General features: G+C 45.9%; 1 protein-coding gene across 3 annotated transcripts; it reads right to left on the bottom strand.

The window, feature by feature from the left end:
* dennd3a (DENN/MADD domain containing 3a) lies at positions 1-27,579 on the bottom strand. 3 transcript variants are annotated; one of them, XM_079749555.1, is made up of 31 exons: positions 27,408-27,579; positions 25,358-25,458; positions 24,930-25,085; positions 24,600-24,735; positions 24,171-24,286; positions 23,875-24,005; positions 23,472-23,583; positions 23,052-23,171; positions 22,486-22,584; positions 22,111-22,230; positions 21,603-21,718; positions 21,222-21,377; positions 20,761-20,857; positions 20,401-20,504; positions 19,802-19,998; positions 17,892-18,051; positions 15,892-16,048; positions 15,159-15,372; positions 14,288-14,391; positions 13,757-13,936; positions 13,265-13,435; positions 11,832-11,961; positions 11,199-11,306; positions 7,773-7,873; positions 6,647-6,801; positions 5,902-5,968; positions 5,517-5,589; positions 5,241-5,359; positions 3,332-3,469; positions 1,451-1,692; positions 1-1,028 (listed from the first exon to the last, which is right to left on the bottom strand). In XM_079749555.1, the coding sequence occupies exons 2-30, from the start codon at positions 25,436-25,438 to the stop codon at positions 1,498-1,500; spliced, it is 3,813 nt and encodes a 1,270-aa protein (XP_079605681.1). In that variant the 5' UTR covers positions 25,439-25,458; positions 27,408-27,579; the 3' UTR covers positions 1-1,028; positions 1,451-1,497. The 3 variants fall into 3 exon arrangements, with proteins under 3 accessions (XP_079605681.1, XP_079605680.1, XP_079605682.1); XM_079749554.1 differs by having other exon boundaries at positions 1,459-1,692; XM_079749556.1 differs by having other exon boundaries at positions 1,459-1,692; positions 14,312-14,391.
* Between the last annotated feature and the right edge of the window lie 362 nt (positions 27,580-27,941).

Here is a 27,941-nt window from a genome sequence, read left to right as displayed (position 1 = left end):
GACGTTTTTGAGTTCAACTTCAGTGAGGGGAACTCTTTTTTAATGATAACTGATAATATGGCCGCCATTTTAATGTTATCATCAGGTCATTCTTTAAGCCTTCAATTCATTTGTCGACTGGAATCGTTTGACAAAGGAATGTTCCATCAGTTGGAGCAATTTCAAGCCAAACATCCTCATACATTTTGGATTGCATATCGAAGTAGTTTATGGTCAAAAAGTTGTAACAAAATCTTAAAAGGTGCGTTTTTAATGATTTATAAAATAGGCCAAAGCTGATATTACCTTCATTGTCAATCGTATGTTGTAATACTCATGTTCCTATAATATAAAATTGTTTGTAAAATATAAGTTTATTGACATCTTATTTTGGCACATCTTTGGTATGTGAAGGGGTTGTATGGCCACACATTATACACGCACACACACACACACACACACACACACACACCTGGTAATACTGGTCTGTTCCTGTGCATGTCGTCGCTATAGTGAGAAGTTGTCGATCACCATTGATTCTGTAGTAACACGCTTAACGTTGGTTTTCTTTAACTAAAAGATCAGTAAGGTCTTCCAAATTTTTTGTTCCATAAAAGTCAAAAACACTTGCTTGAATTATCCGAACAAGCCTTTCTCCTTTTGTACACTTCCAGTTTATATCAACAAACATCTCAATTCAATACACAAACACGTATTGAATGGGACGTTATTGGATGAGAAAATTCCAACGTCCCCATTTGAGTGATGAGATGTGTGTGTGATCATGGTTCTCCTCGCCGTCATTCCCAGGGGTCCTTTACTCTGTGAAGTCCCAACGAGGATATCCTTTCATGACAGGAAGTCCTTATAACCCAGGTCCTGACTCCGGTCCTGGATGGAACAGAGGAACGTTTCATCCCAGGTACATCTACAAGGGAGAGGGTCCCGGCCTTCATGCCGAGCGTTCTTCCACTGTTTAGTCTGCGTCCCCACAAGGAAAGGCTCTCTGGTACGGAGGTCCTCACAAAACGCTTCCCCTGAACCTATCCCTGGATTGGACAAAGCAACATGCCAAAGTTTAAATAACGCAGCATATACTGGTTGTTTATGACGCATATGTATACGGTCTATAAAGTATGGTTTGAATATTTAAATTGACAGCATATGCTATCAATAATGTCCACCTTGATGTTGTCTTATTTTTATTGTTATTATGAGTCTACTCATATTGTGTGTAGATATTCGAGACACAATATAGATACTACTGTCCTGTTCTTCCTGCTGTGACACACGCATTTTCAGTCTGGTAAGTGATAAGATCAGTACAAGACATGACAATTATATCATATCTTGTGCCTCACGTGTAATGCTTAACACTACCTCCTTCCTTCCCTCTCTTCCCCTTCCCTCTCTTCACACACACACACACACACACACACACACACACACACACACACACACCTCCACCCACCAGCCCACCTGGCAGTGGCGAGATCCGCCCCCTTCCTCTGGCTCCGCCTACTCCACCTTCCAGATGGCGACCTTGCCGTCGAGCTTCCCGGCGCCGCTGAGAGCGTAGCGGTCCTCGGCGGAGCAGAGCGCGGTGACGCGGTCGGCGTGGCCGTGCAGCTCCTTCAGCACCAGGTGGCGCTCCGCGTCCAGGATGTACACCTTACCCTTGAGAGAGCTGCGGGCCACGCCCCCGATCCACACCTGGGGGGGGGGAGGGAGGGAGGGAGGGACGGACGAGGGGAGATTAGCCGTATGGGTGGGTTTGTCAATTTGTGTGTTGTAGTTTGTTTGTTTGTTTGTTTGTTTGTATGTGCGTTGTATGTATGCATGTATGTGCGTTGTATATATGTATGTATGTGCGTTGTATGTATGCATGTATGTGCGTTGTATGTATGCATGTATGTCAGTGGAGGCTTCTCCAGTGAGGAGAGGGAGGAAGATCCTCCTTAACATTGTTGAGAATAAAAAAATGTAGACTGCCCAGACTACTAATGGATTAATGCCCTTAAAGTATGACTACTTTAATGCCTTTGTATATGTAATGTTTGTTTCCCTAGGAAAAGGGACATTAGCACCTCCTATCGCCTATTGACAGTTACTTCAGCGAGGACGTTCCTCCCTCAGCCTCCGTTGACTCCCATTCATCTCCCCGAAAGTGTTGGGGGCCGGTGAATAACATGGGGTTCAATGGGAGAGAGGAGGAAAGTCCTCCTCTCAGTGGGTGTGACTAGATAAGGGATCTGGATCCCGCCTACGTCTGTTCATAACACATGCCTGCGCTATGAACCAATAAGCAGGAGCCCTGGCTGTGGAGCAGCCTGGAGGGAGGGGTTATCCCCTAAAGTCTAGGCTACAAGAACCAACGAACCCGCTCAGTCGTATGCCTCGTTTCCATCGAGCGGTGCGCTACTGTTCGTTGCGGTACAGTGCGGCTCTGTTCGGCTATATTGGCGTTTCCGTAGCCCACAGCCGGGCTGCGGAGGCCGCGGCCGGGCAGGGCTGCCCACGGCCGGGCTGCCCGCTACCAAGCTGCGGAGCCCGCTAGGAGGATTGACTTGATCTATTAACAAAGTCCCTCAATCTTAATTGGCTTAACACCATAACCAACATTCTGAAACATCCATTAACATCCACATTTGCCTCAAACAATGTTAGGCTTACAGCCCATTGTGAAATAATGTTCTTGTTGTTTGTTTAATTGTTTGTTACTCTGTCTTACTTACTTCTGTTTGATATTGTGGAAAGGATGTTAGTGAATGATTCAGAGCATGATGCATTTTAAATGGCATCACTTTTGGTCTTGTGCCTTCATTTTTCTTAAAACAATTGAGGCTAAAAATGAACATAGCCAAATTACAACCAATAGCTTCAGTCATTGAGGGCAAAAATAGGCCCAATGCTAGGCCCAGATTTTGTTATTTAGTTTTACAAATCAAGAGTAGGCCTGATTTGACTAATTGGCTTTGCATCCTTTCCTTCTGCCCTTGTAGTCAAAGACATGCTGACCACCAGCTTTCAAAGTACAATGCTGCCACTGGTGGATTTGTATCAATTCACATAATTATCCCTCCCTGCTATTTTTTAGTTCTCCAAAACACCCTGAAACAACTTGAGTCTCACATACTTATGCCACCATACGCCACTAACAGTGTAAGCAGACCAATGGCAACCAAGCACGGCGCCACTGATGTATGTATGTATGTATGTATGTATGTATGTATGTATGTATGTATGTATGTATGTATGTATGTATGTATGTATGTATGTATGTATGTATGTATGTATGTATGGATGGATCTATGTATGGATGTATGTATGGATGTATGTATGTATGTTTCACCTGGTTCTTAACCCTGATCATGCAGAAACAGCCACTGCAGTCCTGCAGCTCCACCCGGTGGTAGGGTCTGGTAGCGTCCTTGATGTGCCACACACACACCTCCCCCGAGTCCATGCACACACTCCACAACTCCTCCAGCTGACCAACACAAACACAGCTCACGGTTAACATGGAAATGAGGGCGAGTGACATGTTGTGTTTGTGTTGAAGTTTGCATGCGCATGTGTATCTGTGTCTGTATGTGCGCCTTTGTGTACATTTTTGTTTCTATGTATGTTGGTGGGTTGGTGTGTGTGTGTGTGCATATGTGTGTGCGTGTGTGTGAGTGTGTCTTTGTGTTGATGTGTGCACACGTGCGTGTGTGTGTGTGTGCATTGCCTGAGTGTGTGTGTTTACTGCCCTTATATATCTATGAAATAAGAAACATTTAATTCCCGGTAGAATATATTTTTTCAAGCCTGACAAATTAACCTCTCTGCTCCCCGGAAATCCCGGGATTAGACTTTAATCACAATTGCGTGCGCTTAAACAAATAAGCGCTTATACAAAATAGGTTCCTTCTGAAATGTGCTGGATTAATTCTGGCGGTATACAGCAGTACAGTTCTCTATTAAAGGACAAATCCAGTGTAAAATGGATTTTGGATATGTTTGGTATGATAACGAGTTGGAACGTTATCACAAAAACTGCATATAGACGCATTCTTCAGTTGGCTGTTTTTAGCCGATTCTATCAAAATGCTATAAACTTGGAACGATAGGGGCATGTGTTATAGTAAACACTAAATCGCTATTTTAAACCACTTAAAAGGCTAGAAGTAGCCCGACACTTCTTTGGTAGTATAATAAGGCGCCATCTTGTTTTTAAGACGCAATAGGTAGATTGATGAACACAGAGATTGTATCATCCGTCAGCAACACGCAAGCACTGTGTTCGCCAATCTACTTATCGAGTCTTAAAAACAAGATGGCGTCGACGGGTGAACTACTGATGGTATTGTGTGTATAAAATGTCCTTTTTATTAAACAATGTGTACACTTACAAAGTTATCAATGCCTCGTTTTATATGTTAAGACCCTTATTATACTACCAAAGAAGTGTCGGGCTACTTTTAGCCTTTTAAGTGGTATAAAGTAGCGATTTAGATTTTACCATAACAAATGCCCCCATCTTTCCAAGTTCATAGCGTTTTGGTAGAATCGGCTAAAAACAACCAACTTAAGAATGCGTCTATACGCGCTTTTTTGCTTCCAAACGAACATTCCAACTCGTTATCATATCAAACATATCCCAGATCCATTTTACACCGGAATTGTCCTTTAACTCCCAGTGAAGACGCAGCATATAAGATGATGTGACGATGAATAGAGACCTTTTATTTGAAGCCTAATCATTTGATCAAGGCAGACACTGGGGCTCTGTCTTTTCTGCAGTGGAAGCAGCTATTTGAATCCAAGGCATCGGATCAGGTTATATACTGTATATATTTCTACATATATTGGAATGGGCTTTTCTGTGCCTTTAGTGGCAGGAAATGGAAGAGAGACAGGGAAGTGGGTTGGCGAAGAGAGGGTAGCATAGGTGAGGGTAGCACAGGTGAGGAATCGAATCTGGGTGGCAAAAAGTTGTATTGTCTACATGGTTAGAACATGTGCAAGTTTATTCACAGATTTTGTGTTTATGTGTATGTCTCAGAGTGTGTGTGTGTGTGTGTGTGTGTGTGTTTTTGTGTGTGTGTGTGTGTTTGTGTGTGTTTGTGTGTCTCAGTCTGAAGCGGTAATGAAAAAATGGGTTTGGTGTAACTGCGAAACTTAAGACTTGACTTGGGCTCGGGAGCGAAGCCTTGTGACCTGACTTGGAAGTGCATGAAGTGACTTGTGATCACCTGTGTGTGTGTGTGTGTGCCTACCTCAGGTAGCAGCAGGATGGAGCTGAAGGCGGAGCCGGCTCCTTTGAGCTGCTCAGGGAGGCTCATGCGGTGCTTTAGGGAACCGTTCCTCCACACCTCCATGATACTATCCCTGGAGCCTGGGAGAGAGACACCCAGAGACATGCACAGACACAGACACAGAGAGAGAGAGAGGGAATTACAGAATAACACTGATAATACTTCTCAATCTTAATAAGAACAATAGTGTGTAGTAGGTATGTGTCTCTATATAAACTTAATATATTATGAACTCACAGCACCAAAGGCCTCCGTTGTGATTGCAGACGGACAGAAGGCGGTCACAGGACAGACGGAACTGTTTCCTCACCTAAGCGAGAGAGAACACAGTGCTGCGATTAGCCACCGCTAACATGAACGTGTGACCGCTTGAAAGGAGAAGTGGGGGTTCAGCTAGCTAACCTCCATTACTGTCTGTAAAGAATGTTGGTTATGCTGTACATTAGCTCGGACCGAGCAAGCTACTCACTAAACTTATGTCTGTAACATAATTTCTTATTAATCTTCAGATCTATAGATCTAGATCCAGTGCTTGTTAACACAATACAAAAATTGCATGAATACTGCCACCTAGTGGCCAAAAACAGTCCAAAAACAGTCCAAAACTCAACAAAGGACCCACCTGTAGCGTAGCCAAGTCCCACAGCATGACATTGCCCTCCGCACTGCACGAGTACGCCACCTTCTGGCTGATGAACCGGAGCAGGTCAGGACGGTTGGTTAGTCAGCATATTAGTAATTAGAGATTCTTAGAAGACAAAAAAAACCCAGCTGCTTCCATGGTGACCCAGCGGTAAACGGCCATAAGTGTCTCACAATCCACAATCATGATCGCCGGACCACCATGTTGTAGCAGGTCAAACCAGTTAGTATGTCAGGTGTAAGGGCTTATGTGTGTGTGTGGGGTGTGTGTGTGTGCATTGTTCTGGTGTAGGCGTGTCCGTGCTTGACAAATGTTTAAGATAGTGTTGTTGTGAGCGCGCACGCAAATGTGCGTGTGCGTCTGTGTGTGTATGTTCATTCAACGCGTGTGGCAGTGTGTGTGAGCTGGTGTGTACTTGTGTTTCTGCCTGCAGGGTGTGCATAAATGCAGTGTGGTACACACGTATGCATGGTTTCTGTGAGTGTTTGAGTGTGTGTGTGTAAGGCTGTGTGCACAATGCGTACATACACAGGTATGAATACGTCTGATGGGTGTGTGCATAATGTAGAGTGTGTGCCTGTATGGTAGTGTGCATAATGTGTACACGTAAACAGGTATAAAAGTGTTTGTGTGTGTGTTTGTAATGTCATGTGCATAATGTAGTGTGTGTGTAGACAGCCAGCACGTGTGTGTGAGTGCCTGTGTGTATGTGCGTGCGCCTCACCTGTACTTGTCCGTTCCCAGGGTCAGGCCGGTGACTTCGGTCCGGTGCTCGGTCAGCTGTCGGTTGCAGACCATGGTCGCCACGGTGATGATGTAGATCACAGAGTCTTCGGAGCCCATCCACACCTGGTCCGGGTCCACCTCCAGCATGCAGTTCTGGACCAGAGAGCGCACACACACACAGCCTGAGCTCCAGTAGCATCTACTGCGCTCCCGCTGCAGTACCCCCGCTGAATGCTGGGTCTATGGGGATACTGTAGTAGGGGTTAGGAGGGTGTTTGAATGTTTGAATGTTCCGGGTTTGATTCTCACTGTCTGGAGTCAATTTGTAGCCATTCTTGAGTATATTACATAACCCACTGTCTGCTTCACAAGGGGAGTGTCTGCTAAATAACGGAAGAATAGAAAGGGGAATGGTGAACTAACTGCTCCTATTCCTTGGTACAGCCAGAAACTGTGAGTCCCCTCACTGTCCACTAGATGGCAGCATTGGACTATTATACATATTGAATTGACACTGAACTGTTGTTTAGCGTTGGATTTGTTTTTGTGAACTACCTACTAACGTAAATACAGTTATAAGTTAGCAATGAAGTTCACAAACATTAAACTGTTCACATTTATAGTATTTAGACTTAGAATAGGGAAAATACGGTCAAACATTTAACTTTTTTCGCAGCTTGGCTGTGCACATACGCACACAGGTCATGCTTGTGGCCCCCTGTTCACGCTTAGATAACAAAGTGCATGTGACTATGACCAACTTGCTTTAGCATGGAGGTGAGTGAATTAGCACTGCCTTTGAAAATGACTCAAAGATGTCTTACTGTACATGTACATCCTCCAAGACCACAACATCCTTTTCATTGAGTATCATTTATTGTAGGTAACAAAAGAAAGAATTCAATAGTTAAACAACAAAGGAGGCGAGGTCTTTGTTAGGGTCACTCTATGGCACCTAGGTATGTGTATTTAAGGTGAGTCTGCATTTTATGTGTGTGAGTGTGTTTGCATGAAAGTGTGTTTGGGAATTTTGTGTGTTTGTATAAAGGTGTGTGTGTGAATAATGTGTGTGAATTTTGTGTGTTTGTATTCAAGTGGGTGTGGGAATACTGTATGCGTCTCACCAGTCTAGCGGTTCCGACCTGGAGACAGGTGTGTGTGATGGACCAGGTGGAGGCATCGAACACCATGACCTTACCCCCGCTCACTGACACCCACAGCTGACCTGGAACACGAACACACACACACACACACACACACACACACACACACACACACACACACACACACACTTTATGCCTCATATCCAAGTACTTTATGACCACGCTGTGTTCATTACGGGCCCAAAGCCAATAGGAACAGACACTAATATAAATACCACAGCTACCTTGGCACCCAAATGGAGCTAACCTGCTGTGAAAATTTTAAACACTTATCGAAATCTAATGTCACACTACCTGGAAATTGAATAGGAATAAGGAAAAGGAAGATCAATTGGAGATTCGTTTCCGGATCATTCACTGGAGCTGTTGTGTTTACCCACTGTGGTTCCAGTGGGTTCCAGCGACCTGCTCTCCTGCCTCAGCTACCTGTTTTACATTAATGTCGTGGTTTGGCTTTCTGTCCATCTGTATACTGTAACATGTTGAGATATGACCATGGCACACCGTTTTCCTTGTATCATTAAGATAACTTGAACTTCTGCCATTTAGTGGATGCTTTTAAATTGTGAGCGTCTCACCATAGAGTGTGCATACATTCATAGGCTGCAAGGCCATAGTGGGAATTCAACCTCCAACCCTGGCCGTGGTAATGCCCTGCTCTACCAGCGAAGGCAGACAGGGCTGCACTGTACTCAATGCGATGGTGAAGATATCTTAACAATGCAATCCACTGTGACTAGAAAAAACGTTGCCTATTATTCATCTTCTTTATCTGCGCATTCACTTTATAACTCCACCATTGTTGTATTGTAAGTGCTCTGAAAATGTATTCACGTCCACTTCCCCTGCCCTTTCTGAAGCATGCGGCGGCTCTATCCTCCTCCCGGGTCACGCAATGCCCTGATTGGTCTCAGCCACTGAGTTTCATGAAGTCAATCCACTGCCATTTAAAACCTCACAAGGGGAGGGGAAATACAGTATATACAAATGTAACTTTAGTTAACTTTATGGGTCGACGGAAGAGAGGAGAAGAGAGGAAGTAGAGAGGAAGAAAGAAAGAAAGAAAGAAAGACAGAAAGAAAGAAAGAAAGAAAGAAAGAAAGAAAGAAAGAAAAAAAGAAAGAAAGAGGAATGACAGGAAGGAGAGGAGGGCAAGTAGAATGCGAGGGGAGGAGTAGAGAGGAGTCAGCAGCACTGAGCAAAGGCAAGGAGGAGTAGGGCTGAAGCTTGGCCCCCTGCCAGCGGTTCAAATCCTCTGACCTATATTTAGGGTGGACCAATGAAAGGAGGGCAGAGAGGAAGAATGACAGCACTTGTTCCTGTTTTTACTGACCAAACAGTGCTGAGAACGTCAGGAAAAGTTTCCTCATGAGTTATTCTGAAGGCCTATGCTCATGGGACTGTACCCAGCGACAACCTATCAGGAATGGACTTCTGGATATATGATCAGCTTTAGCTTTAGACTGAAGCCCTTGTTTCTGTTCAAATGTAGAATCCCCCCCCCCCCCCCCCCCAATCATTTCCCTCATATCAACCAAATAAACCATGGCAATTAGTTTACAAACTGTGGGAAAAAGTCTTAATAAATGCAAACACAACGTCTTGGTTTTCACTGTGACAACGGATCTTCTCTAACGTTTATCAAAATGCTATCCAGGTGTAACGCTCAGTTACGTAACTCATAGTGTTATCAAGCGGTGTGTAAACAAAGGTGTTTCCAACAGCTGTGCTTGATAAAGCTTTGAGAATCTACCACGTCTGTGCCCCGCTCTGAAACGCCTTGTGAGTTCACCCCTGTGTGTCTACTACTGAACACTACCATCTGTCTAGGCCCGCGCCTTTCCTTTTATGTTGGGACTCACACTTTCATGTTGGGATCTTAAGCACAGTTGGCTTAAGATCCCAAACACAAACACCGCTTGTAAGGAAAACCTCTGGTCCATTTAGGCCCAACCCTACGGCATCCAACGCTAGCTAGCATGATGCTGACAGGAAGCTACACTACAATTACTCAGTCGAGTGGTAGTTCATCATTTAGCCAACCATCCATACTTTCAAGCAAGAATAGATGTCTAGATCCTTTGAAGAAAAGTTCATGTGCGTATGATACACAATGGGAACATAACCGTGATTTAAATGGTTTTGTGATATCATTTTAAGCTTTTTTAAGTTTTACTTTTTAGCTTGTTCCCACTATTCATTCCTAGCATGAGGGTCTGGAGCTCAATAAACAACCAGCAGGGGACTTTGAGTCCGGATATCTTCTCTGTTATTGCAGTAAATCTCTTCAGATAATGAAAACTAGTATCCATCCTGTTGGTCCACTGGGAAGATTCCCCATCCTGTTGGTAGCTTCCCGGAAAACTGTGAAATTCGTCCAGACGGGTGCAAACCTTTTAGTGGATTTTTGACACTGGATATGGAGGTTAATGTGTTTCTTGTCTGCTTTTGTTGTTGTAAATCAAGGTTCAACTTGAGTTTCATGTTCACATGACGAGAACAATGAGCAGCAGTCGCTAATGGTAATGAAAAGCTTGAGATGCAGGGCTCCACAACAGTGTCAACAAGTAACAACACAAATAAGTAAGTAATACTGTTTGTGTGGCTTGTTTTTCAAGAGCAAGAGAGTGATGTGTGAGTGTGAGTGTTGGTGTGTGTATGTGTTTGTGTGTGTGTGTGTGTGTCTGTGTGTCTGTGTTACTGTGCGTATGAACTTGAGGAGGGAGAGGTGACAAAAGGAGACCAAAGGTCAAGGATGTGTGTGTGTCTCTTTCTTTATCTGACTCTGCGCCTGTGTGTTTGTAGGTGTCCATCTCATGCATCTTAATTGAATCACAGGGCAAAGGGCCAATATTCCCCTGAAATGTGACCACAGCCAATTAAGTCACACTGTTTCCCGGACTTACAAATCAAAAGACTCCGTGAGGTGGTTGTCAGAGTAATGTGCCTCATGAGTTCCATCTCCCATACTTTTCAGTCTTTCTATTGGCATAGAAATGTGAAGGTTGTCTTAGTCAGTACAATATGCATGAGAACTGCTTGGACTTGTTTCAAAGCAATTTCAAAGCAAACATGCCAACTATTATTATTTGTTATTTTATATATTACATATTTTAGGATTTTGTCAATAATAACAAAAGGCACATGCCCAGAGATGGCTTCACATGGCTGGCCTTGTCTGACAAGCAGCAAAGGGAAACTTAATGATTCATCAAATACCCAAATATCTGAGTACTATTTTACAATAATTATTTCTAAATTTCTGAAGCTATAAACAGTAAATGTTTGGTAAAAGTTGCGTAGGTGTGTGCGCGCCCACGCGTGCGTGCGTGTGTTCATGCCTCCGTAAGTGTATAAAGTTTATGTTGGTGTGTAAATTATGTGTACCTGGTGTGTACAGCAGAACGTCTACAGCGTGAGGGGTAGTGAGCTCCAGGGAAGGGTTGATCTTGTGTTTCAGAACCTCCGCCGTCGTCTGGGGAACCATCATCGGCACTACACACACACACACACACACACACACACACACACACACACCCACACACCCACACACCCACACACACACACACACACACACAAGGAAATGGTCAGTCATCGGGCATTGGAGTTAGTGCTTCCTGGTCTAACATGACTGAACTACATTTATACTAAGTGACTCTATAGACGGGTTGAAAGGTTGCAGCCGAGAGAGCGCATTGCGTGGGAAACCAGCCGTGACTGTGTCCTAAGGGTGCAGATATCTGATGTTACAGCTCATCCATGGGAAATTATCCATGTGCCTCCTCAGGCTGTCTACAATGCAGGTTTAATCCTGCAATCTCAGCCGAATCTTAGCGTTTGTTTATCAGGTTCCTTCTTCTTTAGATTCAAAGTTTTGACTGAGACTAAGAGGTGAGCCAACCGCCCATCCTTATCTCCGTCATACTTCTCCTCCTCATCATCATCTCTCTCCTCATCATCATCATTATCAACAACATCCTCATCATCATCTCCTCATCCATACCCCCCCCACCACTCTACCTTCCGTCCTTATGCGGTCAAAGTGGGATAGTTTGGAGGCAGCGTAGATGGCCTTGCTGCTCTGCAGGCTGCCCACCACGGCGTCCATGAGCAAGGCATTGGTCAGGGCCTGCTGCATGTACTGGGGATCCTGCAGGGAGACCGAGGGAAACCAGCATATTTAACATTGACGTATGAAATGGACGAATACACAAAAATCTTTACTTAAAAACAAATGGCCCACAAAGTACTCCAGTGGATACATGTGGACCACGTATTGATAGAGACAGGGAGGGAAGGAGGGAAGGAGGAAGGGAGGGAGGGAGGGAGGGACAACAGAAGAGAGGGAGGAAGTGACAGAGAGAAGGATGAGCAAAGGGAGAAAGGGATGAAGGGAGTGCGAAAAGGAGGAGTAAGAGGGAAGTGATGGAGAGGGAAGGATGAGAGGAGGGAGGGAGGAATGGATAGAGAAATAGCAGGGATGGTCGAGAGAGAGGGAGGAGAGAGAGAGGGAGGGAGGAATTGAGTGAGGGAAGCAGTGATAGAGAAACAGCAAGGGAGGATGAGAGAGAGAGGAAGAGAGGGAGGGAGGGATTGTTTTGTTGATAGAATGAAGCACGTGTTCCTGGGCTATACTAGCTTTAGTGGCCCAGCTGGTTCAACAAGCTGGCTGCTGAAGGTACATTCCTGACATACTACAGACATATACATATCCTGAGTCATCCCCTGGTGGTTGCTATAGCTCCGAGTACTGGCTTCATCTCCTGCTGAGAACAGCAGAGGAGGGAGGGAGAGAGGGAGGTCAAAAAGGGGGGGGTTGACAAACAGAGGAAGGGAGAGTGTGAGAAAAAGATAATGTTTTTCCTTCCCTCCGCTGTGTGTGCGTGCGCGTTCATGTGTGTGCATGTGCATGCGTGCGTGTTTTGGGTCAACTACACACCATGGAATGTAGACCAATCCCCTTAAAACATTAACACAGTGAGGAATCCCTTGTCTAGAGGAAGAGGAGCCAAGACCGAGTCAAACGTAGGGACAACCCATCCCATAACCATAATTCAACTGAGACAATGAGGATTTTCCCACACAAACTGAACTCACATTCCACACAATCATCAATCCAGCACACACACAACACAGACCCCATAGACCCCCATAGACACGCACTCCTCATGTCTTGCAAAATATGATACATTTCAAAGAACGTAGAGTTTTGTGGCAACTTGGCGTCGCACACGCGACTCAAAAGAAAAAAAAACAACCTTCATCTTTATTGGCAACCTGACATCCCACACAGTCAACGCCATCCAACCGGATCGTGTAGTTCAAAAAATATAGACATTACATCACATCTTCCTCTGTGATTCCGGTATGCGTGTGTGATCCCACGGAAACAACAAAGGTCAAATCTTTTTTCTCTCTGTTCCGTCGTTTTCCCCCACCAGGAGGGCCCTCACCTTGTGCAGGTCGGCCATGCTGCGGCCGGCCCTCATCTCCTTCACCATGAGGTTCCAGAGCTCCGCCTCCGTCTTCAGGTTGGCCTCGAAGGCGTCCTTCCTGCCCCGCACGCGCAGCTTCAGGCTGGGGATCCTGAGCAGCATGAGGGGGGCCGAGGACACCTTGACATCCTGGAGGAGGCACGCGCAGACCAGGTCAGGGACCAGAGACCGACAGAGGTCAGGGGTTTATGTGGAGGAACATGGCACAACGAAGGACAGCACACATGACGGGACGCGTTGGGATATGATCAAATTGCTCCATCTTAGGAGGTTCACGTGTAGCACATACTAAAATATAATGTGTAACAAACACCCCCACCGTAGTCACGTTTATCTCTGACATGTTCAGAAGTAATGGACGGTATCTCTCTTTGCTTTAACCTCAATGTCTCCGTTCATTTAATATCTCTCACTCACATTGATAGCCCTCTCTCTCTCTCCCTCCCTCACCTCTATGTCCCTGAACTGGGCCACCTCAACGTAACCGGGGCGACCGTCCGTCAACAGGAAGAGGCGTCTCTGCGTCATGGCGATCTTGCCCACACCGCGGCTGGTCTTCACCGACGATGACAGCTTGAACACACACTCACTGGGCTCCAGGTGCTCCAGCACCGAGGCCGGCAGACACACCTGGGATTAGAACACCACCACATGGATGAGAAACCCACCACAAGACCACCACATTGGATTAGAATAGATGAATATATGGAACATTCAGTTCAGAATATGAGCAGATAAGATTTGATTAGAACAGGGCCGGATTCTATTATATTCCATCTAATTACAATATATTTATTATATGTTTATGATATTATATGATTATAAACATGATTTGATTAATTTAGGACATATTTTGTTGATTTAATGATGAGATTAGATTATAACAGGACCATTTTAGAGTAGAATATGACCAAAATTGAATAGATCCTAACAACAGGACCAGTTTGGCTGAGAATATGACCAGTTAGAGTAGAACAAAACCAGGTTTGATTGGTCTGGACGGACCTCCTGGGCCTCAGCCTCCGTCTCCTTCCAGATGGTGTAGAACACCCTGAACAGGTCAGGACCCACCTGCTTCTGCTGGCCTGGAGCGCACAAACACACACACACACACACACACACACACACACACACACACACACACACACACACACACACACACACACACACACACACACACACACACACACACACACACACACACACACACACACACGTGAAGATGGTCAAATTTAGTATCAAAGTTTCATAATGCGAACTTGTGCCAGTTACTGATATCACACAACAATGTTGACATCCGGCACATCGTTTGTGAGGCCTCTACATTCCCACCCCAAACATTCTAGCCACATATTGTTCCAGAAGAACAGGTTCAGTACTAGCGGTGGGTGCAGTGGTGCTCCTTCTGTCGTGGGAGACGGAGCAACTGGCCTACAGAGTGTGGTGTTCTTGAGACGCCGTGGGTTAACCAGTAACCTGAGGAATGTGTGTTCAGCGTGCTCAGAGAGCAGCCGAGGAACTTATCCTATGCATCTTTAGTGCTCACGGGTTAGCGGACTGAGGACTCTTTGTAGGTGTGTTGGCCTAGGTGATCTGTGCAGATTTCCTTGGACGCTAACTTTGCTTTATATGGTCATAGAAGAAACTAGATATATTTAAAATATCTACACATTTGAGAGACACATACAGGTGATAGAAAAACTCTCACACACACACACACACACACACACACACACACACACACACACACACATCTCCATCTTTCTCCCCCTTCCTCCCCCTTTATATCTCTCTCTCTCTCCCTCTCTCTCTCTCTCATACCCCCCCCCCCCCCCCCCCCACCACTACCTACCCACGGTGAGGGCATCAAACAGACTGTGGATGGTGACCTGGTCCTTCACCATGCCGGACTCCTGTACACACTTGACAAACTCCTCCAGCTGCATGTGTTTCTTGGGCAGCTTGAAGCGCTTGATGGCGCCCCCCTCCTCCTTGTTGGACCGCTCGCGCTCCTCATCCCGCTTGATGCGGCTGATGAAGTGCTTCAGCTCCGGCCTCCTCTCTGCCTGCCAGTGTCACAAGATGTTATGTTTTGTTTCGTCGTTCTGTTTAATGTTTCGCAGGGGCTTTAGTGCAATGTCTGCGTTTTCATTCTCAAAAAGTCACACGCTCAAAAAAGAAGCGCGTGGCTTTAGACTTGACCACCTGCGCAACAGGCACATTATACCTTAGACCTGACAACTCTCAGGTCCACGGTACGTCAACTATCTCCCCGTGTGATATTGGAGAGGTAAATGGCTAGGCACACACAAAACAGAGAAGAAGTCTTACAACATTACCGTCTTCTTAAAACTAAATATCTGATTAATGTGGATTTGATAAAAGTTGCATTAAAACATGAATACAGCATCAAATTGATTGTCAGAATAACAGAGGGTTAACCATTAAAAGCTCAATTAAAAACAATCCCTTCTAATAATCCATGAATAAACCCTGTACTTTCTCATTTATTCCCTAATTCTCAATTTCTAATCTCATTCTCCCGAAGCCTCCGAAGCCCACTCCAGCGTATCCCCAGACCTCACCTGGGCTCGCTCGCTGGCGGGCAGGGATTCCACCAGGGCCTTGACCATCTGAGGGGGGAAGATCTCTGCGTCCGTCTTGTACAGACTCTGGAAGTCCTCCAGGGCGTCCAGACGCTTGTTGGACACCGTGTTGACCAGGCCCCGCAGGTAGTGGTACCTGTGTGTGTGTGGGGGGGGGGGAGACGAGGATTAGAGAGGGGGAGTGGTGATATGTCATTAGAGTCGTTTCATCCGTTTATTGATCTGAGGGACGGACATTATGAACATTAATGCTGTAGAGGGAGCGAGACGGACACACTAATATGAAATGATGATTGCCAATTTTCATTCATTCATTCCATTCTACTATGTACTGTAGTTCCATACCAATGGCGATATTGATAAATATTTTCATCATGACGTGGTTGCCAATTTTGCATGTAAACACAGTTGAAACCTTACAGAGAAATGATTGTATGTCTCTGGTGTGAACTTTTTCACACCATTTACTGGCAAAGATTGTACACAATTTGGCCGATCTCAGCCTGATGTATGAGCAACGGGATGCCAGCCAGCCAGCCAGCCAGCCAGCCAGCCAGCCAGCCAGCCAGCCAGCCAGCCAGCCAGCCAGCCAGCCAGCCAGCCAGCCAGCCAGCCAGCCAGCCAGCCAGCCAGCCAGCCAGCCAGCCAGCCAGCCAGCCAGCCAGCCAGCCAGCCAGCCAGCCAGCCAGCCAGCCAGCCAGCCAGCCAGCCAGCCAGCCAGCCAGCCAGCCAGCCAGCCAGCCAGCCAGCCAGCCAGCCAGCCAGACAGACAGACAGACAGACAGACAGACAGACAGACAGACAGACAGACAGACAGACAGACAGACAGACAGACAGACAGACAGACAGACAGACAGACAGACAGACAGACAGACAGACAGACAGACAGACAGACAGACAGACAGACAGACAGACAGACAGACAGACAGACAGACAGACAGACAGACAGACAGACAGACAGACAGACAGACAGACAGACAGACAGACAGACAGACAGACAGACAGACAGACAGACAGACAGACAGACAGACAGACAGACAGACAGACAGACAGACAGACAGACAGACAGACAGACAGACAGACAGACAGACAGACAGACAGACAGACAGACAGACAGACAGACAGACAGACAGACAGACAGACAGACAGACAGACAGACAGACAGACAGACAGACAGACAGACAGACAGACAGACAGACAGACAGACAGACAGACAGACAGACAGACAGACAGACAGACAGACAGACAGACAGACAGACAGACAGACAGACAGACAGACAGACAGACAGACAGACAGACAGACAGACAGACAGACAGACAGACAGACAGACAGACAGACAGACAGACAGACAGACAGACAGACAGACAGACAGACAGACAGACAGACAGACAGACAGACAGACAGACAGACAGACAGACAGACAGACAGACAGACAGACAGACAGACAGACAGACAGACAGACAGACAGACAGACAGACAGACAGACAGACAGACAGACAGACAGACAGACAGACAGACAGACAGACAGACAGACAGACAGACAGACAGACAGACAGACAGACAGACAGACAGACAGACAGACAGACAGACAGACAGACAGACAGACAGACAGACAGACAGACAGACAGACAGACAGACAGACAGACAGACAGACAGACAGACAGACAGACAGACAGACAGACAGACAGACAGACAGACAGACAGACAGACAGACAGACAGACAGACAGACAGACAGACAGACAGACAGACAGACAGACAGACAGACAGACAGACAGACAGACAGACAGACAGACAGACAGACAGACAGACAGACAGACAGACAGACAGACAGACAGACAGACAGACAGACAGACAGACAGACAGACAGACAGACAGACAGACAGACAGACAGACAGACAGACAGACAGACAGACAGACAGACAGACAGACAGACAGACAGACAGACAGACAGACAGACAGACAATCTCTTCCCACAACCTGGCTAGCAGGGAGGAGTCATCCGGCGGCGTGGCGCTGATGGCCTTCCCCAGTGAAACCACCAGGTCCAGGTAGTAGTTCCGGACGTAGTGGTAGGCCAGAGGGGGGGGGAACTCTGGTAGCAGGAACACCTTCACCGGCTTCTGGTTGAACTTCAGACCTGAGGAGAACACAAAGTCTTCTTTTACGGTACCCTATGCAGTACACCAGGGCCTTCTGTATGGGACCACAAGGTCCGGTCTACTATAGGTTTTACGGTACCCTATGTAGTACACCAGGGCCTTCTGTATGGGACCACAAGGTCCGGTCTACTATAGGTTTTACGGTATCCTATGTAGTACACCAGGGCCTTCTGTATGGGACCACAAGGTCCGGTCTACTATAGGTTTTACGGTACCCTATGTAGTACACCAGGGCCTTCTGTATGGGACCACAAGGTCCGGTCTACTATAGGTTTTACGGTATCCTATGTAGTACACCAGGGCCTTCTGTATGGGCCCCACTGACTCTGGGGATAAATCGTACGTCAATATCGTGATTTAACACTTTGACCAAAGAGACTTGGTGAATTCATCAGAACCATCAATGTAGGTAGGTTTCAGGCATCTCGCGCAAGGATCACAACTGGTTAGGCTGTGGACTTTGGAAATCGAACCCACAAGCTTTCGTGTTCCTTAGCTGCGGCCAGAATGAGCTATGAATGTATTTAGAAGGTGAACGCGTATGAGGAAGCAGGCGGTCCAGACTGCCATCCACTCAGACAACAACAAGCCAGCTCAGCAGTGTGCCATGAAAAAACCCTGCTGTTAAGCGCTTTGCTGCGGTCTGTCTGGAGAACAGCGAGTTATAACCTGGCTTTTTTCCCCCCCTAGATCTCCATATTCATCTTGACATTCTTGTATTGTGTTTGTTTGCTTTATCGCCATGGCAACAAGTCAGTGCATGCCTGGAGCCGACCCCGACATGAGTCTGCCGTCTGCCATGCTGGAGCCAAACCAATAAATCGGATGATTCGCCGAATCTAACCATTCCCAGGACGAAGATCAACCCAGGAATGTGCAGCAGATCTGAGCTGATTCAGGCCAGGCCGACGCTACTCAGACCATTCAGGGCCCGACAGCCCTTCCTAGGAGCCCTGAGATCAGTCCCAGCTGTTATCAGCTCCTTCACACACCACCAAGGAAGGAGGCTGAATGAGGGGCTTTTAGTTGAGGTCCAACAATGACCACTTTCCAGGGAACGTGTACAGCTACTTTGAAATGTTTATGTTATTTTATCCATTACGGTCCATCTGGCGGATAAAAAAACTATGTTCAACATCTCTGTTTGTGCATGGATCTATAAAAAAGGTATATACAAAAATTCCATTTACTTCTCTTCTCCTCATCCCCTTAGCCCTTCCCTCCCTCCCTCCCTCCCTCTCCCTCCCTCCCTACACTGATCACCTCCCTCCCTCCCTCCGTTTATTGATCACCTCCCTCCCTCCCTCCCTCCCTCCGTATATTGATCACCTCCCTCCCTCCCTCCCTCCGTACATTGATCACCTCCCTCCCTCCCTCCGTATATTGATCACCTCCCTCCCTTCCTCCCTCCCTCCGTATATTGATCACCTCCCTCCCTCCCTCCGTATATTGATCACCTCCCTCCCGCCCTCCCTCCCTCCCTCCGTATATTGATCACCTCCCTGCCTCCCTCCCTCCGTATATTGATCACCTCCCTCCCTCCGTACATTGATCACCTCCCTCCCTCCCTCCATAAATTGATCACCTCCCTCCCTCCCTCCCTCCGTACATTGATCACCTCCCTCCCTCCCTCCCTCTCCCTCCCTCCATGCATTGATCACCTCCCTCCCTCCCTCCGTACATTGATCACCCCCCTCCCTCCCTGCCTCCCTGCCTCCCCCCCCTCACCAGTGTCTGGGGTGATCTTGCGGAGTGAGGCCAGCCTGTGGGAGTAGAGGGCTTTCATGCTGTCGGCGGGGGACTGGTCCAGGTTGGGCAGGCTGGCCCCCAGCCTCCTACTCAGCCGGTGTTCGGGGCCACTGTACCCGCTGCGGGACAGCTCCGACATGGGGGGCCGGCGCGGGGAATCCGTCATGACTCGGTTCCTGGTGGTGGTGGTGGAGGAGGAGGAGGGTGTTAGCTTTCACTTTTACTTTAGATTGTCTCTCACAAACAAAGAAGCAAAGGAGAATGAACAATACTAAATAGATAATGAGCATTGATGGTATAACAATAATTACAATATGTAGAAATATTTAGAATCTAAGTAAATAACAATTATACACAATACCAATGATTTACCGTAAGCTAGGCTAAGCTAATAGTGGTATCTACAGCCGGTGAAGTCAGAATTTCAAACAAAATCTTTCTTTCTTTCGCCTCACATACTGTCACATATTTTAATTTCTAGCGTTTGTATAGAGAGCATTTGTTCATAAAACTGAAAATTGCCGGAGCATGTCTTTAAAAAGGCGGATATACGCGGCCCCTCAGTGATGACATCACACCTGGGTGCACTGTTACGTGTGTTGATCTCCATGCGGCTGTAGGCGTCGATCTTCCTGTTCAGTCTGTCCCTCAGGAAGGAGTGAAAGATGTGGGTGTCTAATACCTGGTGACACACACACACACACACACACACACACACACACACACACACACACACACACAGTCATGATGGTGTCATACATATTGGGCCTGTTAAGGCCTGTTAAGCTCTTTCATATTTAACCTGTTAAGCCCTTTTTTAAGACTGTAATGGTTATTCAGGGCTAAACAAATAAAATTGTATTGAATTGAATGAACACGTACAGAGTACAATGAGTGTGTGAGTGTTTTGGGGCGGCGTATGGGATGCATGCGAGTACCGTCTTGTAGAAAGTCTGTTCTCCGGGTTCCCTGGTCCTCAGAAACTCTTCGCTGTTAAACACTCTGTGTTCGTAGTTCAGGTAGTCCTGGACATCCCTGCACACCGAGACACCATCGCAGAGCAGAGCAGTCAGACTCCCATCCACATCCTACTGTTTTCACCAGTTCACTGTTTAGGAAGCGCTTTGATGCCAAGTGAATTACTCATTTACTTATTTTCAGATCAGGGAGGCAGGGGTTAGGGCCTCTTGCTCAAGGATGCAGATATTTTAAACCCAACATAGTTTTATTTTAACTAGATTTATCTTTCCTACTATTATCAGTTCTTAGCAATGTTCTGGATCTGTTCATCCACACACACACACACACACACACATCTGAAGAAGTTGAGGCCAAGCTCCAGGAAGATGTTCTGGACCTGGTCATCCACACACACACACACACACACACACACACACACCTGAAGATGTTGAGCACCAGCTCCAGGGCGATGTTCTGGATCTGGGTGTTGAGGCGGTGCTGCCAGTCCCTGCGGTGGGCCCGCCGCTCGTTGGTGTCCGTGCCCGCGCCCGCGTGGCACAGCTCCAGGTCGTAGTGCAGCTGGAGACTCTCCGTCCTGGAGACACACGCACACACACACACACACACACACACACACACACACACACACACACACACACACACACACGTTAAGACAGTGGGCGGGAGTTTGTATGTAACAAGAGGAAGGCTTTAGTCATTTTTCCTGTTCACGTGCTCATAGAAGGTAGAAAATGCAACCATTGCAGGCTAGATTCCATGTGTGTATGTGCTTGTGCCTGTGTGTGTGTGTGCATCTTACCGTGACATAAAGCATTCTGCAGCAGCCAGGGGGATGCAGGGAAGGTCCATTTGCTCCGCCCACGAGGTCTGAATGCTGCCGTCGTCAATGTTCACCAGGATCAGGTCGTCCGTCTCCTACACTCGCAAACACACAACCACGTACACGCACACGCACGCACACACACACGCACACACGCATACACACACATGAGTGTGTGCGTGAAGAAAGAAGAAAAGATAGTCAGGGTTGGGCTTCATAATAGGATATTGGATATTACCCATACCCAATGACCTAAATACAGAGGCTTGCTAATATGTCTGTGTTGTAGACTCTATATCTCTTATACACTGCACTGGCAGGAAGTGGTAAACCCACAGAAGAAGTGAAGCAGCAGGTTTCAACCACGTGGTGGCAAACTAATATGTATCGCAACTCGGATCTGTCAGTCATTTTACTTCATTAAAAACGACTATGGCTCATATTTTATTGACATTCGTCAAATTGAAAAGAATACTGAAATACTCACTGCGGCGACCTCTTCAATATGGCTGACGTGGCAGCCCATGAGGAAGGCGGTGGGAGCCATGAGAAAGTCCAGCATGCCTTTGGCCAGGACAGGGACGTAGGGCTGCTGCCAGGAGAGAGGCTGGGGGGGACCGCAGGTTGAAGAGGGAATCAAGCAAGTTAGAGAACAGGGGGGTGGATTTAATCTAACCTATCTCATTAGGTATCAACGATAGCTGTGGGCGATGGTTTCAGTCTAGGTGAGAAAGTATTTATTAATTTATTTGAATTCACTTTTCACTTTCATCCAAACCTAATTATGGTTCTTTTTAGATGTGAATGAGTGAGTGAGTGAGTGAGTGAGTGAGTGGGTCACCCTCTCTCTGTCTCCACTGACCTGCAGGTACAGCAGTAGGCTCTCTGCCACCAGAGTGAGTCGAGCCCAGTCAGAGGAGAACAGAACCACTTTCTCCTCTTGTAGGAGGCAGGACAGGACCTGAATATGTATGGGTCAAGGGTGTTGTGTGACAGGGTTATGATTAACTATAGTCAGTGGTTTTATGTGCAATGCATGAATATACTTGCATGATTCTTGCAATTTAAGGGTTGTTCATTGAATGCAGGTATTGTAAGTTGCTTTGGACTAAATGAGCAGCTCAATAAATGTTACATAACATTTGCTCATGATATGATGCATGCTAAACAACGTTAAACATGGTGCATCACAAACCAGCATGCGCTGGTATGATACGATGCTTGCAAGGTTAAACTAAAAAAGGTTAAAACACTTGAGAATAGCACTTATGATCAAAGAAAGATGCTAATTACAAACTTGCTTGATACAAAGTGGCAGCAGTGTGGTGTCTGTCTGTCTGTCTGTCTGTCTGAGAATGTCTGCGTGTTTGTGCTGACCTGCTGCAGCGTGGTTTCTGTGTATGGGAGTGTCTGACTGAGTGCGCTGACCTGCAGTAGCATGGCGTCTGTGAAGCAGAGCAGAGGCAGGTGGAGGTTGATGTCGATCACCGGTCGGTCCTGGGCCTCTCTGGACGGGAGGACGATCTGGAGGGGGCGCAGACTGAACGACTGGAGCACGCGCGCACACACACACACACACACACACACACACACACACACACACACACACACACACACACACACACACACACACACACACACACACACACACACACTTTTATTGGGGAGCCGGCCAAGTATGAATCAGGCAAAACTAGAAAACTGAATGGACAATCCAAAGTCCATAACAACAAATCCAATCATTAAAAGGAAGACAGGACAGGAGTGCTTCGGGGAAGTGATGGAGGGGCAGGGTGATGGGGGGACAGGAGGGGAGACTGAGGGGAGTCATATATAATGGGGTCTGACCACGTGTAGCTGACCAGGAGGAGGGAGGGGTACCAGCGACAGCTTGGCAGAAACCTCCTTCACCGTCTCCTCAAACTCTGACTGCCTGCCCAGCCGCAACTGGACCATCAGACTGAATGGGAGTAGACAAATATACACAATATTAATATAACACACAGCGGTGAATATAGATACACATGGGGAGGATGGAGAAACGTATACACAATATCAATATTTATTGAAATACACAGATCAATATAGATACAAAAGGGGCATATCCTAAATAGACATATTGATTACACAGAAACATGATGAAAAAGGAAGATGCAAGCAAATGAGCAAATCCCAATAGCAATCCCCCTGCTGCCATTCTCTGAACAGTAGATCACATTTCAGTTTTGTATTGATGTATGTTATATTATACCAGGACAGGCAGTCTCGCAGGGCGTTGTAGTAAGGGAACTTGGAGATGATGCAGATAGCGAAGGGAGCGTAGAGCCGTAAGGAGTTTCTCCTTTGAGTGCTGCCATTCTGGGCACTGCTTTCATGAGACAGCTGAAAAACAAAAGACAAAAAGGTCAACAGATACCAGCCAAGATAAAATAATATGTACTTTATTAATTTACTTTATCAAACATGATTTATTTTCACATTTAAAGTGTTCCCCCTAGCAATATACCTTGCTACCTCATGTCTCCCCAGCGCCCTGTGTTAATGTACCTGTACAGATCTGTGATGCTGTACCACCACTCCGTGGGTTCGATTCCCAAACAGGTCTGTGAAGACCAGGAAGTGATAAGAGTCTTCTTTCTGCTCAGTGGCTAGCTGGAGACCACCTGACAACACAGGGAAATGGCAAACAATGCAGTTAGTACGAGTTAGTGGAGTTTAGTAGAGTTATTCGATGACGCTCTTAAAATCGGTTTCTTGATTTTACCAAAATAAGATTGTACTGGTTTCATAGTATTACAAATTAACCAGAATAACCATTTCTCTTATTTTGGTAAAATCGGTTTCTTGAATTTACCAAAATAAAAGCTTGATGGTTATTCTGCTTCCGTTGTAATACTGTGAAACCACTGTATGTACCGTTTGTATTTTCAGCGAGGCAGAGCTGGGTAACGGTGGTTAGCTACAGTAAGAAGTTACCAGGGAAACAGAGCTGAGGTAGGGCGATGAGGTCGAGGTCCTTGGGAACACTGATGTCGTCATTGGTAGACGATGCCTCAGCATTTTTTGCCGATTCTCCATTAACCGGATCCTCCGCGGGACGATCTCGTTTTTTCTGCATTTGCGAGAAAAGGTCTTGGTCAGGTCTAGCCTTCAATCAACAAATGAATAAAAGTCGCTCTTTATCATCTATTTATTTTTTTCCAATTTCCAATCACGAAACACTACATAACTACTATGCAAAACAGGTAAAGTCGTAATTCTAATTCTCAGGAAACAATTATTTTGTTTTGCAAAAATATCTTGTACCTTCTTGATGAAGCTCCTCCTCCTCTGGACACGACTGAAAGCTGGACCAATCGCCTGGCTGGAGCTGGTCTCCTTAGAAACAAAAGGCGGGGCATGGACCTGCAGTACCTCGGCATCCAGCAGGGGGAGTTCTTTGGAATTACCATGCTGGTGAAGCTGATAAATCATCGAAAATTATAGTTTAGTCCAGAAATAATGAAAGATAACTTTGAATTATTTCATGCACAATGTAAAACACATTCCTATGCACAGTTTCACACATATATCATATAACGAGCCAAACGTCTCCATGACCGCCTCGGTAGCTAGCTTGTTTAAGACACATAAGATGTATGTATGTGTGTGTGTGTGTGTGTGTGTGTGTGTGTGTGTGTGTGTGTGTGTGTGTGTGTGTGTGTGTGTGTGTGTGTGTGTGTGTGTGTGTTTACCTGGTATATCTCGCGAAGTTTATCACTTGAGGCTCCGACGACTACACACGCCTCCAAAAGACCAGATGGAAGCTCCGCCATCACACACAGACGCACACCAGCTGTGGACAAAACAGGCACACACACACACACACACACACACACACACACACACACACACACACACACACACACACACACACACACACACACACACACACACACACACACATTTTTGGACTTGTGACATTACTTATGTGACCTACATACGGGAGACTTAAAGAAAAAGAATATAGTTTTGATTCCCGTCACTGCTGCTAAGGAAAAAAAACACAATAACACACTCCATCCAGATGAACTAACCATAAAGCAACACCACACACACGTGCGCACACAAGCACTTGCTCCACAATCAAACACACACACACACACAATTACGGAAAAAGCAAACGCACCAATAAAATGGCATCGTAAAACTGTTTTAAAAAGGAGACACACAAAATGAAGTCAACACCGGTATTGCCCGGGGCATGAAAACCACATGGGGTAGTGACCAGAACACACACACACAAACACACACACACACACACACACACACACACACACACACACACACACACACACACACACACACACACACACACACACACACACACACAGACAGACACCAGCAGCTCAAATTACTGCACATCAATTACTGTTGATGCACGTCTATGATATTGTCAATAATAATAATATAGAATGAATTAGGCTATGGTATCAGAATCATTTCCAATCAACTGACATGGGGTTGATGGTCAAAGCAAATACACGCAAATTCACATAAAATATATCACACCCACACACACATACCTAATCCTACAGCTTCTTCCTGTTGACATCTAATTGTCATTTCTCCTTTTATCTTCCATTTCCCTCATTTGGCCATGTATAGTTTCTTCTCCTTCTCCTTCTCTCACTCTTTCATTCACTCTCTTTTCAGGTCAAGCAGTGACTAAAACGCTACCCTGCGGTGTCATGGAGTGTGTGTGTGTGTGTGTGTGTGTGTGTGTGTGTGTGTGTGTGTGTGTGTGTGTGTGTGTGTGTGTGTGTGTGTGTGTGTGTGTGTGTGTGAGACATCGTAAATGCTGTGACACACAGGGAACATGGTGTATCAACAGTTCTGGGTTTTTACAAAAAAAGCATGCACACCAGAGATACATGCTCCAGACATGTGTCGGTCTACGGGAAGTAGGAGACACAAGAGAACAAACGACTCATGAAAATGTGTGATTTAATGTGCTTGGTTAACTTCAAATATTTTTTTGTAGATTGTACCCTATTCTGCACCATAATTATCCACTCCAATAATTAATCTGCATCAACGTAGCTCTATGTAGACCTGACAGTATGCCTATTTCGCATTGCATACAGGTACTAAGAATTGTAGTAACTTAAACACCTCAGTTCGACAAAGACCTAACGTCAATGATGAACTGATTAACACAGAAATGTGTGAGTGAGTATATGAGAGAGAGAGAGAGAGAGAGAGAGAGAGAGAGAGAGAGAGAGAGAGAGAGAGAGAGAGAGAGAGAGAGAGAGAGAGAGAGAGAGCAATGAAGATAAGTGTGTATAAGGAAGGATGTGCATTAAAAACTAGTTTGGCTTGGTGACAGCCAGTGACGAGGCCTCTAGTGATGTAGTGACGTCATTCGTTGACGTGCAGTAATTTATGAGTACATTTCCAATGATCAATGCATGCGACACAACAGAGGTTAAAGTATATAGTTTGAAACAGCGTAATACTGGAGCTAATCATACGTCGATATATTTAACCTTTATAGAGTCGTTAGAGAAGGAAAAGGTTAAAGGCTAATATATAAATATTGATTAAAAAAATACGTTACAGCAAACTAAATGCAATGGTGTCAGTTTTCATAATTTTTTGTTTCAAAAACGTTTGTTTGCGAAAGGGTAACTGTTCAAACCAAGGTAGCCTGTGGTGAGGTGTAGTATTGAAAGTTGGAGGAGACTAGGCGACAGTACTTTTCTTTCTGAAGTTAAACACGGTAGGATATAACAGGACACTAACCTTAAATCACTTGATCATCACATCCAAGAGTCTCATTATACTGGCAAAAAGAAAATCAAAGTCTGTAGAGTCTTCAATAAGATCCATGAAATACGCGGCCACGAAAAGACTGTCTCCACTTGGCAGGCATGGGTTCACCGTACACACCCACGCATACACACGCACACGCACACACAGCGAAACCTTCGAATGCTGCCTGCGTTTTAGTTGCCAAATCGCCCGCGGTCTGAGAAAAGGATGAAATCCGCATGCGCGTACCGTGTCATGCATCTTCCAGAGTTTTTCAAAGTAAAGCTCGTTACTTTGCGCTTCTAAGATTGTGGGAATTGGTGCCATCTACCGTTTCATGTATTCAGTAGGTAAATATAGTGGAGTAAATTCACACGCAGCTAGGCAACCCAATAAAATACAACAAAGTATAAATTAACGTAAAACCAAAAGTTTAGTCTTGGGTAGCTGTAATACATATATAAAAAATAAATAATAATATTGTCAATATAACTAAGCAGTAACAAACATAGCGCCAAATCCCCT

The sequence above is a fragment of the Pollachius pollachius genome (assembly GCF_949987615.1).
Source record: "Pollachius pollachius genome assembly, chromosome: 13".
Taxonomy (NCBI): Eukaryota; Metazoa; Chordata; class Actinopteri; order Gadiformes; family Gadidae; genus Pollachius; species Pollachius pollachius.
This window is presented reverse-complemented; position numbering and strand designations above follow the sequence as displayed.